The sequence below is a fragment of the Chiloscyllium punctatum genome, chromosome 26 (genome assembly GCF_047496795.1).
Source record: "Chiloscyllium punctatum isolate Juve2018m chromosome 26, sChiPun1.3, whole genome shotgun sequence".
In the NCBI taxonomy this organism is placed as follows: Eukaryota; Metazoa; Chordata; class Chondrichthyes; order Orectolobiformes; family Hemiscylliidae; genus Chiloscyllium; species Chiloscyllium punctatum.
Window position 1 is genome coordinate 29,907,300 of NC_092764.1, and position 12,332 is coordinate 29,919,631.

The 12,332-nt window shown below is 41.1% G+C and overlaps 1 protein-coding gene across 2 annotated transcripts in view; it reads left to right on the forward strand.

The window, feature by feature from the left end:
* Positions 1 to 12,332, forward strand: part of nfat5b (nuclear factor of activated T cells 5b) — a 228,494-nt gene that overhangs the window by 84,951 nt on the left and 131,211 nt on the right. For both annotated transcript variants that reach the window (XM_072596003.1, XM_072596004.1), the window contains one exon: positions 4,190 to 4,312. In XM_072596003.1, coding sequence (XP_072452104.1) covers positions 4,190 to 4,312 — 123 coding nt within the window. The remainder of the gene's footprint in view (positions 1 to 4,189; positions 4,313 to 12,332) is intronic.

Genomic DNA, 12,332 nt, shown 5'->3' on the forward strand with positions numbered 1-12,332 from the left:
GCTGTGGGACTGAAACAAGGATTGTTCCATATACCCTGTAAAGAGGCAGGCATAACTGGGACCCATGCGGGCACCCATAGCCACTCCTTTGACTTTGCTGAAGTGAGATAAATTAAAGGAGAAATTGTTTAGTGAAAGAACAAGTTCAGCCAGGCAGAGGAGAGTTTTGGATGGGGAGTGTTCAGGCTTCTCTTAGAGGAAGAAGCCGAGAGCTTGCAGACCATCCAGGTGAGGGATGGAGGTATCGAGGGATTAGACATCCATGTTGAACTGGAAGCATTTATGGCAGGGTTCTGGAAATTGTCAATATGATGGAAGGCATTAGAGGAATCGCAGATGTGGGTGGGCAAGGTCTGGAAAAGTGTAGAGAGGGTGGAGTAAAGGTAGGAGGAAATGATTTTACTGCTCCTCTGATGCTGCCTGAACTGCTGTGCTCTTCCAACACCACTAATCCAGAATCTGGTTTCCAGCATCTGCAGTCATTGTTTTTACCTACGTAGGAGGAAATGAGCTCATTGGGGCAGAAACAGCTTGATATGATGGACTAACCAGGGCAGTCTGGTCTGTGGACTTTGGGAATGAGGTAGCAGCTGGCTGCCTGGGGTTGGGCGATGAAGGTTGGAAGCAGTAGAGGACAGATTTCTGGAGGTAATGAGATTGGTGAAAGTCTTGGAGAGGATGTATATAAGGTATAAGCAGGCAGGGAAAGAGTTAAGTTCTGAATTTTGTGAAATAAGAGGTTCAGCTGAGCATGACTCAGATCCGATAAGAACTTAGTTATTAATGGGGTGTTGGAGGCAAGGGTAATAGGCTAACAAGGTGGAAAAGCATTCATTATATAGAGCCATTTAACATGATGAGGTAGCATTCAGTATGTAACGTCAGTTAACAAGGTGAAAAGTATTCATTATGTGAAGCCAGTTAACAAGGTTAAGAACATTCATTGTGTAACAACAGATGGCTTATTCTTTACCGTTGATGCTTGCTGATTATAACAGTCACCCAATCAATATGTATGTTATCTTATCTGGATGCTCCTTCCTGCAAAATGACTACTTAGTTCATTGAGAAACTGCTGTTCCAGAGAAGACTGGTGAATTCATGTCTTTGTGCACGTGGGCGATCGTTCTCTCTCCATCCAGGGCCTGGAATAAAGATGAAGGAGATAAAACTATACTGTGTCTCTGAGCGTTTTGCTTCGACTGAGGGGGGAAATGGGACGACACTGACCACAATGACTTGATGTTCAGATACTTCAGTACAGATTCGAGTATCTGCAGTAATTTGCTCCTGCAAGTAATCCTATTTGGTTAGCTTTACCAGCTTGACACCTCATTTTAGATATGCCTGGTGCTGTTCCTGGCATGTCCTCCTGCATTTCTGTTGAACCAGGATTCATTCCTTGGTTTGATATTTGCATCAAAATGGGAACATAATAATGTAATCATATTTTCTCTTTCATAATCCAGGTCAACTCTTTTTGATCCTATTTGTTTTCCAAATTCAGTGTTACTAAATCTTTTGGAATGAACTCTTGAATTTTCCCCACCAGTGATATCAGACTGTCTGGTTTGTAATTTCCATTTTTCTGTTGATATATTCTTAATATTGAATAATTAAGAAGTGAAATAAGATCACAAATGAAGGAATTCCATGTGAGATTGAGTTGAGCAACTATTCAAAACGTGTCTGCATCAGAGTTTAAAAATGTTCAACCATTTTGGGGTAAGCGACCATAAGTCTATTAGTTTTAAAATAGTGTTGGAAAAGATAGCCAGGATCTAAATTGGAGGAAGGCCGATTTTGATGGTTGTAGGTAAGAACTTTCAAAAGTTAATTCGGTGTGGATGTTCGCAGGTAAAGGGACAAAAGGAAAATGGGAAGCCTTCAAAAATGAGATAATGAGAGTCCAGAGGCAGTATGTTCCTGTTTGGGTAAAGGCAATGTGTAGGCTTGGGAATGCTGGATGACTAGAGAACTTGAGGTTTTGGTCAAGAAAAAGAAGGAAACATATGTCAGGTATAGACAGGGTAGATCGAGTGAATCCTTAGAGTATAAAGGCAGTAGGAGTACACTTGGGGAAGTCAGGAGGGTAAAAAGGGGACATGTGATTGGCAAATATCGTTAAGGAGAATCCAAGGTGATTTTGTAAAAACATTATGGACTAAAGAGTAATGAGGGAGAGAATCAGACCCCTCCAAAGGTTAACAAGGCAGCCTGTGTGGGGAAATGCAGGAGACGGGGAGATACTAAATGAGTATTTTGTATCAGTGTTTACCATGGAGGACATAGAAAATATAGAATATGGGGAAATAGATGCTGATATCTTGAAAAATGTCCATATTAAAGAGGTGGTGGTACTGAATGCCTTCAAATGCACAAGGGTGGATAAATCTCCAGGACTGATCAGGTGTACCACATAACTCTGTGGGGAGTGAGGGAAGTGATTTCTGAGCCTCTTGCAGAGATATTTGTATCGCAATAGTCACAGATGAGGTGCCAGAATAGTGGATGTTGGCTAATGTGGTGCCACTATTTCAGAAAGGTGACAAGGAAAAGCTAGGGAACTATAGACTGGAGAACCTCATATTGATGGTGGGCAAGTTGTAGGAGGGAATCCTGAGGGACCGGATTTGCATGTATTTGGAAAGGCAAGGACTTATTAGGGAGAGTCAACGTGGTTTTGTGTGTGTGAAATCACGTTTCTCTAACTTGATTGAGTTTTTTTTTTGAAGAAGTAACCAAGAGGATTGATGAGGGCAGAGCAGTGGATGTGAATATTTGGACTTCAGTAAGGTGTTTGACAAGGTTCCGCATGGTAGACTGGTTAACAAGGTTAGGTCACATGGAATACAGAGACAATTAGCCATTTGGATACAGAACTGGTTCAAAGGTAGAGGACAGAGAGGGTGGTGGTGGAGGGTTGCTTTTCAGATTGGAGGCCTATGACCAGTGGTGTGCCACAAGGGTCAGTGCTGGGTCCACTGCTTTTTTGTAATTTAAATAAATGATTTGGATGTGAACGTGAGAGGTATAGTTAATAAGTTTGCAGATGACATCAAAATTGGAGGTGTAATGGACAGCGAAGAAGATTACCTCAGAATACAAGGGGATCTTGATCAGATGGGCTAGCCGGCCGAGAGCTGGCAGATGGTGTTTACTTTAGTTAAATGTGCAGTGCTGCAGGTTGGAAAGGCAAATCAGAGCAGGATTTATACACTTAATGGTATGGTTTATGGAAGTATTGCCGAACAAAGATCTTTAGAGTGCAGGTTCATATTTCCTTGAAAGTGAAGTCTTAGGATAGTGAACAGGCATTGGTATGCTTTCCTTTATTAGTCTGAATATAGGAGTTGGGAGGTCATGTTGCAGCTGTACAGGACACTGGTTCGGCCACTTTTGGAATATTGTGTGCAGTTCTGGTCTCTTTCCTATTGGAAAGATGTTGTGAAACTTGAAAGGGTTCAGAAAAGATTTACAAAGATATTACCAGGGTTGGAGGGTTTGAGTTATAGGAAGAGGTTGAATAGGCTGGGGCTGTTTTCCCTGGAGTGTTGGAGGTTGAGAGGTGACCTTATTGAAGTTTATAAAATCCTGAGGGGCATGGATAGGGAAAGAGACACAGTCTTTTCCCTGGGGTTGGGGAGTCCAGAACGAGAGGGCAGAGGTTTAGGATGAGAGAGGAAAGATTGAAAAGGGACTGAGAGGCAACATTTTCATGCAAAGGGTGGTGCATGTATGGAATGAGCTGCCAGAATGGTGGAAGCCGGTACAATTACAACATTGAAAAGGTATTTGGGTGGATACAATAGCAACGGTCTGGAGAAATATGGGCCAGGTGCTGGAAAATGGAACTAGAATTTAGGACATCTGGTCAGCTTGGACGAGTTGGACAGAAGGACCTTTTTCCATGCTGTACATCTCTATGACTCTATATCATAATTAAAATTAGAACTGTTACAAAATCTTCAACTTAAAACAAGAAGAATGAGTAGTCCATCATATTCTGTACTAATGAGTGGTAGCCTGTCATAAAATTGTGTAAGTACATAATCATTGCGTTTTGGGTTTCTCATTTATGTGCTTATCACGTACATCATTGCTATTGTGGTTATTAAATTCATTAGTCGATATGTTGAAAAATATTAAGTTGACATATTCAACTAACTAGTTTCTTTTTCTGTTGTAGAATCTGTGTATGATCTACTGCCAAAAGAGCTGCAGCTTCCCACTAGCGAGATAAGTATTGCATCAATGAGTCAGAAAAGTGGTGGTGAGGCAACATCTCCTCCTTCAGCTGCAGTTGCTCCTGGTATGTAGTTCGAATTTAATTTCCTGTTCCTTTCTTAAGCGTGATATGATTGCTGATATGGTTTAAAATACAAACTTTGAATCACAAAAAGAATCATTGTGATTGGGAAAAGGGGGGAATGTTGGAAGCATGGTTAGGTGCAGGACAAAATTATCTTGGTCCCAAAAATACGCATTTGTTTCAGTGAATATCTATTGGGCATTTACAGTTATCTTGTAAGAAGTCTGTTCAGAGAAATTATTACACACCTCTGGACTAGGTTGAGAGGTAGGGACTCTACCGCCGCAAGAATCCTTAATTGTGCAGTTTTATATATAGGAGTTCCCCAATTTACAAATGTCCAACTTGCAAACATTTGTATTACGAACATGAATCCTATACAGGGGTGTAATTTTCAAGACCTGAAATATGAACATTTCCTGTACTTATGAATGGCTGTTGTATGTTGGAGGCATTGTGTTCTGACTTGCATGCAAGTTAGCTTGCAAACGGATTCAAGAACAGAACGTGTTTACGACCAAGAAACTACCTGTATATGCTTCCAAAATCTTGCTGGTAGAATAGTGTTATTTTTAAACTTCATTTGAAATAACCTTTAATATTAACCAGAAATAGTCATCATTATTCAGTGGTGGTAAATGACTTAAAAATATTTGATTTATTTTTTATATTGTTGAAATTCTTAACATAGCATTACATGTTATGTATTTTGTCTGTCCTTTTAATTCCAGCATGTTATGAAACATCCTTAAACAATATTGTGATACTAAATACTGAGAAGAAAACTGTGTATTCCAACATCTCTTACTAATATCCATTTTGAACATTTATCACAACACAATGGATGTCATTTAGGATGTCTGAATTTTGAATCTATTCTGTCAATTAACATAATTTATTTTCATTTTAATCTGCCCATAATTAATTGATTTTTTTTTGATAAACTAATATTCAAAGCCTATATTATGCAACATTTTTTGCAGAATAAGCTATAGGACAATAATATTTGGCTGGAAAATGAGCAATAATTTGCAATTGTTAGATGACATTTTTGGCCTGTCATTTTTTGCCCCACCATTCTACTGTTACTTTCTACTCTTTCCCCCTGCAACTCCCTACTAGTTTTGGCACTGAACTTGAACTTCTGTTTCCTTTTTCATTCTGCATTGTTGGCGTTCTTTTTTTCTGTCTGCAACTTTTCATCTCTTTGTGGTATCTCCCTTTGTTTACCAGTTGTTCTGTCATTCCCTTCTCGCACCTGTTTTTTCTCTCTCTCTTTCTCTTTCTCTCTCTTTCTCTCTCTCCCTTTTTTTCATTCTCCCTGTCTTTCTCCCTTTTTTGTCTCTTTCTCCCTTTTTTGTCTCTTTCTCCCGAATGATCCTGGCCCCTGTTTTCTCACTCTCTCTCTCTCTCGTGCTCCTGTTCTCTCACTTTAATTCTCTTAGGCTTGTGTTCACTCCCTCTCGTGCACTCTTTCTCCCCTTTTTTTTCTCCTCCTCTCGCTCTAATGTTTTCTTTCTGTCACAGTTTCCCCATTTCTGTTCTTGATTTTGGTCTTCCTCATACTGTTCTGTCATCATTTTTATTTTCTTTAGTATCATTGTCTATGAAGACTTGAGGGTAGATTCAAAATTTCTGGGTGCAAGAATTAGTGCACTTCTTCCGTGTTCAAGAGCATAGATGTTTCAAGCATTATCTGAATCCTGGTCTTAACTCATAAATTAATACATTATTTATTAACTGGCATAGAGTGCAAGAGCAAAAATATTACACTAAACTTCTATAAGACACTAGTTAGTCCGCTACTTAGTGTTGTGCACAGTTCTGTGTGCCACACTTGAGGAATGTGATGTGATGCATTAGCGTGAGAGTAACCGAGGTCTACAAGAATGGATCCAGGGATGAGACACTTGAGTTAAGAGGAAAGTTTAATTAAAGGGTGGTGGTGGAGGCTTGCTTTTCAGACTAGGGTCCTGTGCCTAGTGCGGTGCCACAAGGATCCGTCGTGGCTCCACTGTTTTTTGTCATTTGTTTTAATGATTTGGATGTGAACAGAGGAGGTATGGTTCGTAAGATTGCCAATGACACCAAATTGATGGTGTCTTAGGTAGCCTGGAAGATTGTCAAGTACAACAGGACCTTGATCAAATGGGCTGGTGCACCGAGGAGTGGCAGATGGAATTTAATTTAGGTAAATGTGAGATGCTGCATTTTGGAAAGGCAAATCAAGGCAGGACTTTATACATTTAACAGTAAGGTCCTGGGGATTGTTGCCAAACTAAGAGATCTTGGAATGCAAGTTAATAGTTCCTTGAAAGTGAAGTCACAGGTAGACAGGACAATGAGTCAAAAGTGGGCGGCATGGTGGCACAGTGGTTAGCACTGCTGCCTCACAGCGCCAGAGATCCGGGTTCAATTCCCGCCTCAGGCGACTCTGTGTGGAGTTTGCACGTTCTCCCCTTGTCTGCGTGGGTTTCCTCCGGGTGCTCCGGTTTCCTCCCACAGTCCAAAGATGTGCAGGTCAGGTGAATTGGCCATGCCAAATTGCCGGTAGTGTTAGGTAAGGGGTAGATGTAGGGGTATGGGTGGGTTGTGCTTCGGCGGGTGCGGTGTGGACTTGTTGGGCCGAAGGGCCTGTTTCCACACTGTAAGTAATCTAATCTAATCTAAAAAGTAATCTAATCTAAAAAGTAATCTAATCTAATCTAAAAAGTGTGGTGCTAGAAAAGCATAGCAGGTCAGGCCTTCATCATGATGAAGGGGTCCTGCTCTTCGGATGCTGCCTGACCTGTGTTTTTCCAGCACCACATTTCCAGACTCTGACTGTCCAGCATCTGCAGTCCTCAATTTCTCATCAGGATAGCGAAAAAGGCGTTTGGTATGCTTGCCTTTTTCGTCAGTGCATTAAGTATAGCAGCTGGAAGGTCATGTTGTGGCTGTACAGAACACTTTTGGAATACTGTGTGCAATTTTAGTCTCCCTGCTATAGGAAGGATGTTGTGAAACTTGAAAGGGTTTAGAAAAGGGTTGGAGAGTTTGAGCTATAGGGAGAGGCTGAATAGGCTAGGACTGTTTTCCTGGGAGTGTCGGTAGCTGAGGGGTGACTTGATAGAGGTTTATAAAATCATGAGGAGCATAGATAGGATGAATAGTCAAGATCTTTTTCCCAGGATGTGTGAGTCCAAAACTAGAGGTTTAAGGTGAGAGGAGAAAGATTTAAAAGGGATCTAAGGGGCAACTTTTCGTGCAGAGGGTGGTGCGTATATGGAACGAGCTGCTAGAGGAAATCGTGAACGCTGGTGCAATTAGAACACTTTAATAGGCATCTGGATGGGTATATGAATAGAAAGGGTTTAGAGGGATATGGGCCAAATGTTGACAAATGGAACTAGATTAATTTAGAATAGGTGATTGGCATGGATGAAATGGACTGTACAGCTCTACGACTCTAACTATGCATTGTTTTCTTTAGAGAGAAAGCTAAGAAGATATGAGTTTGAGGACTTCTATCAAATGAGTCTGGGCAGAGTAGATAGGGAGAAACTGTTCACACTAGTGAAATGATTGAGGACAAGAGGGCACAAATTTAAAATGATCTGCGAAAGAAGCAAAAAAACTTGTTCACAGACTGACTAGTTAGGATATCTGATGCACTTCCTGGAAGTTGGAGGCAGGCTCTATTTACACAAACAGGAGGGCATTAACTAACTATTTGAAAAGAAATGAGTTTCGAGGTTATGAGAACGAGGTAGTAGAGTGGCACTGAGTCATAATATTCATTGCGTCAGCATCAGCTCACCAAATGGGCTGAATGACTTCCTTCTGCACCATAATGGTTCTGTGATTAAGGGAGCAAATGTCTATTCTGATGTCTTCTACATTGAACCACTCCACACAAGCTTGAACAGCAAACCGATTAGTTGAGGAACCTAAGGAAAGAGGTTGCACCAGAAAGATTTCTCAGGTTAGGAAGCAAAGGGAGATTTGGCGCCCCAGACACAAATTTCTGAAGGGGATGATTAGGCAAGATTTTAAATTTTAGTCTATTGTCTTAAAAATAGTGACATTCTGTTTTGGAAGTGATTGGGTGTTTTTCAGGATGTGGGATGACTTGAAGGTCTACTTGTGGGAGTGGACCAAAAGACACTCTGAAATTCATCAATTCAGTGTTACAATTGGGATACCTTTTTATTAATGAAACATTTCTCATGTTTACTAGAATTACGTAACGCATTATTGGTTAGACCAATAAACTAGTTGGTATTGGCACAAATAGTGCAATGTAATTTGTGAACCAAGTCACTTAAAACAATCCTTGCCAAAATTTAATTTCACCAGAGCATTGTGCTCAGAGTTTGAGGTCAAGACAGCTTCAACAAGCTTTGGCTTTGTGGCCTTATGTTGAAACATTCTGTAATGTCAGTATTAGCTGTAATGTATGCAAATTGATAAGACGGGAAGAATACTATTTCCATATATCCTGTGAAATCATTGTCCATGAGACCTGTTGTGAATAAAGTGCCTATCTGGTAGTGCAATAGGTTTAAGCCATCTCTTTAATAACATCCTCCACCTGTTTTGTTAAAACAGCCTTTTAAGCAGTTCAGCATGAGCCTCAGTCATAGAACATAGAACATAGAACAATACAGCACAGAACAGGCCCTTCGGCCCACGATGTTGTGCCGAACTTCTATCCTAGATTAAGCACCCATCCATGTACCTATCTAAATGCCGCTTAAAGGTCGCCAATGAATCTGACTCTACCACTCCCACGGGCAGCGCATTCCATGCCCCCACCACTCTCTGGGTGAAGAACCCACCCCTGACATCTCCCCTATACCTTCCACCCTTCACCTTAAATTTATGTCCCCTTGTAACACTCTGTTGTACCCGGGGAAAAAGTTGTTTCTGACTGTCTACTCTATCTATTCCTCTGATCATCTTATAAACCTCTATCAAGTCACCCCTCATCCTTCGCCGTTCCAACGAGAAAAGGCCGAGAACTCTCAACCTATCCTCGTACGACCTACTCTCCATTCCAGGCAACATCCTGGTAAATCTTCTCTGCACCCTCTCCAAAGCTTCCACATCTTTCCTAAAGTGAGGCGACCAGAACTGCACACAGTACTCCAAATGTGGCCTAACCAAAGTCCTGTACAGCTGCAACATCACCTCACGACTCTTGAATTCAATCCCTCTGCTAATGAACGATAATACTCCATAGGCCTTCTTACAAACTCTATCCACCTGAGTGGCAACCTTCAAAGATCTATGTACATAGACCCCAAGATCCCTCTGTTCCTCCACCTGACCAAGAACCCTACCATTAACCCTGTATTCCGCATTCTTATTTGTTCTTCCAAAATGGACAACTTCACACTTGGCAGGGTTGAACTCCATCTGCCACTCCTCAGCCCAGCTCTGCATCATATCTAAGTCCCTCTGCAGCCGACAACAGCCCTCCTCACTGTCCACAACTCCAGCTATCTTTGTATCATCTGCAAATTTACTGACCCACCCTTCGACTCCCTCATCTAAGTCATTAATAAAAATTACAAACAGCAGAGGACCCAGAACTGATCCCTGCGGAACTCCACTTGTAACTGGACTCCATGCTGAATATTTACCATCTACTACCACTCTCTGACTTCGACCGGTTAGCCAGTTTTCTATCCAATTGGCCAAATTTCCCTCTATCCCATGCCTCCTGACTTTCCGCATAAGCCTACCATGGGGAACCTTATCAAATGCCTTACTAAAATCCATGTACACTACATCCACTGCTCTACCCTCATCCACATGCTTGGTCACCTCCTCGAAGAATTCAATAAGACTTGTAAGGCAAGACCTACCCTTCACAAATCCGTGCTGGCTGTCCCTAATCAAGCAGTGCCGTTCCAGATACTCGTAAATCCTATCCCTCAGTACCCTTTCCATTACTTTGCCTACCACAGAAGTAAGACTAACTGGCCTGTAATTCCCGGGGTTATCCCTATTCCCTTTTTTGAACAGGGGCACAACATTCGCTACTCTCCAGTCCCCTGGTACCACCCCCGTTGCCAGTGAAGACGAGAAGATCATTGCCAACGGTACTGCAATTTCCTCTCTTGCTTCCCACATAATCCTAGGATATATCCCGTCAGGCCCGGGGGACTTGTCTATCCTCAAGTTGTTCAAAATGTCCAACACATCTTCCTTCCTAACAGATATCTCTTCTAGCTTATCAGTCCGTTTCACACTCTCCTCTTCAACAATACAGTCCCTCTCGTTCGTAAATACTGAAGAGAAGTACTTGTTCATGATAGGTTTGATCAGAGTTCTTCTTTTGTCTTGATGTCCTCTTCTGCATTCCTGTGTTGCTACCAATAAGTGAACTCCACATTCTGGTCCATACCATAATTGGTTATATTTTACTTGAAACAAAAATAATTTAAGATGCTTTGTAGCATCATAGAAGTTAAGAGATACCAAGGTATCCTGAAACAAATTTTGTTGTATTGATGAAGAATGACTACTGTTTAGAGACAAAAACACAACACAGGATTGGTAATTCCCATGATTCATTCTGCACACTTGAGACCAACACATTTGGTGTAATAAAAACAAATTGCTGGAAATGCTCAGCAGGTTTGGCAGTATCTGTGGAGAGACATGAGTGTCATTTACCTATGATGTAATGGTGACCCAATTCTTATTTACTTAAAGATAACTAATTCTGCATTTCTGTACTTTGGTCTGATCAATACTAGACACAAGTATAGAGGAGAGTTTTTAGGAATAATTTTAAAATTTTTTACTTGTTTTTGTCAAAATATATATCACTAATAAATAAACACATGTAAACATAAAAACCAAGAGAACTGTGGATGCTGTAAATCAGAAACTGAAAACTGAAATTGTGATGTAGAGTAGGTTTCGTTCCTGCACTGCCAGTATTTACCATAAAGATTTGTCCTTCTCAACCACTTCCCTCACCTGGGACATTGTTACCCTCTGGTCAAACCACCACAAGTTGAATCTTTAATGACAAAAACAGCCATCTAGTCTGGTAAGACTATGGCTACTTTACCTTTGCCCTCTGTCAGTTTAGATGAAGGGTCCCTGGACTTGGAAATATTAACTCTGTTTTTAATGTCCACAGATGTCAGATGTGCTAAGTTTCTTCAGTGCTGTCTGTTTTTGTCTCAGATCTCCAGCATTTGCAGTTGTATATTTTACTATGGTCTGAACGGTGACCCACTTAGTTTCAACAAGAAACCTCCCATTCTCTTTCAAATAAAGGCCGGCATTCCATTTGCCTTCAGTATTACCTTTTGAACTTGTTTGATAGCTTTTCACGATTTATGCAAGATGACCTGTGAGTCTCTCCGTACTACAGCTTTCTGCCATCCTTCCCTGACTAAATAATATTCAGCCCTTCTATTCCTGACGGAACACACAACTGTTCACTTCCCCAGGTTATATTCAATCTACCAAGTTTTTAGCCACTCATTAATCTTTCTCTGTGCCTCATAGACTCGTCATGTCATCCTAACTACTTGCCTTCCCACATTTTATTTGTCATCTGCAAACTTCATGTTTCGTGCAAACTTCGTAGCATTGTCCTCAGTTCCTTCACCCAGATGGCAAATGTATAAAGTAAATAGTTGTGGTTCTAGCATTAGACATCAGCTGCCATTCTGAAGAAGCCTCCTTTATCACCAGTCTCTCTACTTTTTTGGCAGTTAGCCACTCCTCTTTCCATGCCAGTACTTTGTCCCTAACGCCTTGTGTTCTTAGCTTATTTATCAGTCTCCTGTCCAATAGCTTGTCAAGGGCCTTCTGTAAGTTCAAATAGAGGATGTCCATTGGCTCTCATTTGCTGGTTACCCCCTCAAAGAATTCCAATTGATTTGTCAGGCGTGGCCTTCCCTAGTCAAAGTCGTGCTAACTCAGCCCTATTTTCCCATGTACTTCAAAATACTCTGCAATTTCATCCTTAGTAGTGGTCTTTAAAATCTTGCCAATGACCAATGACCTA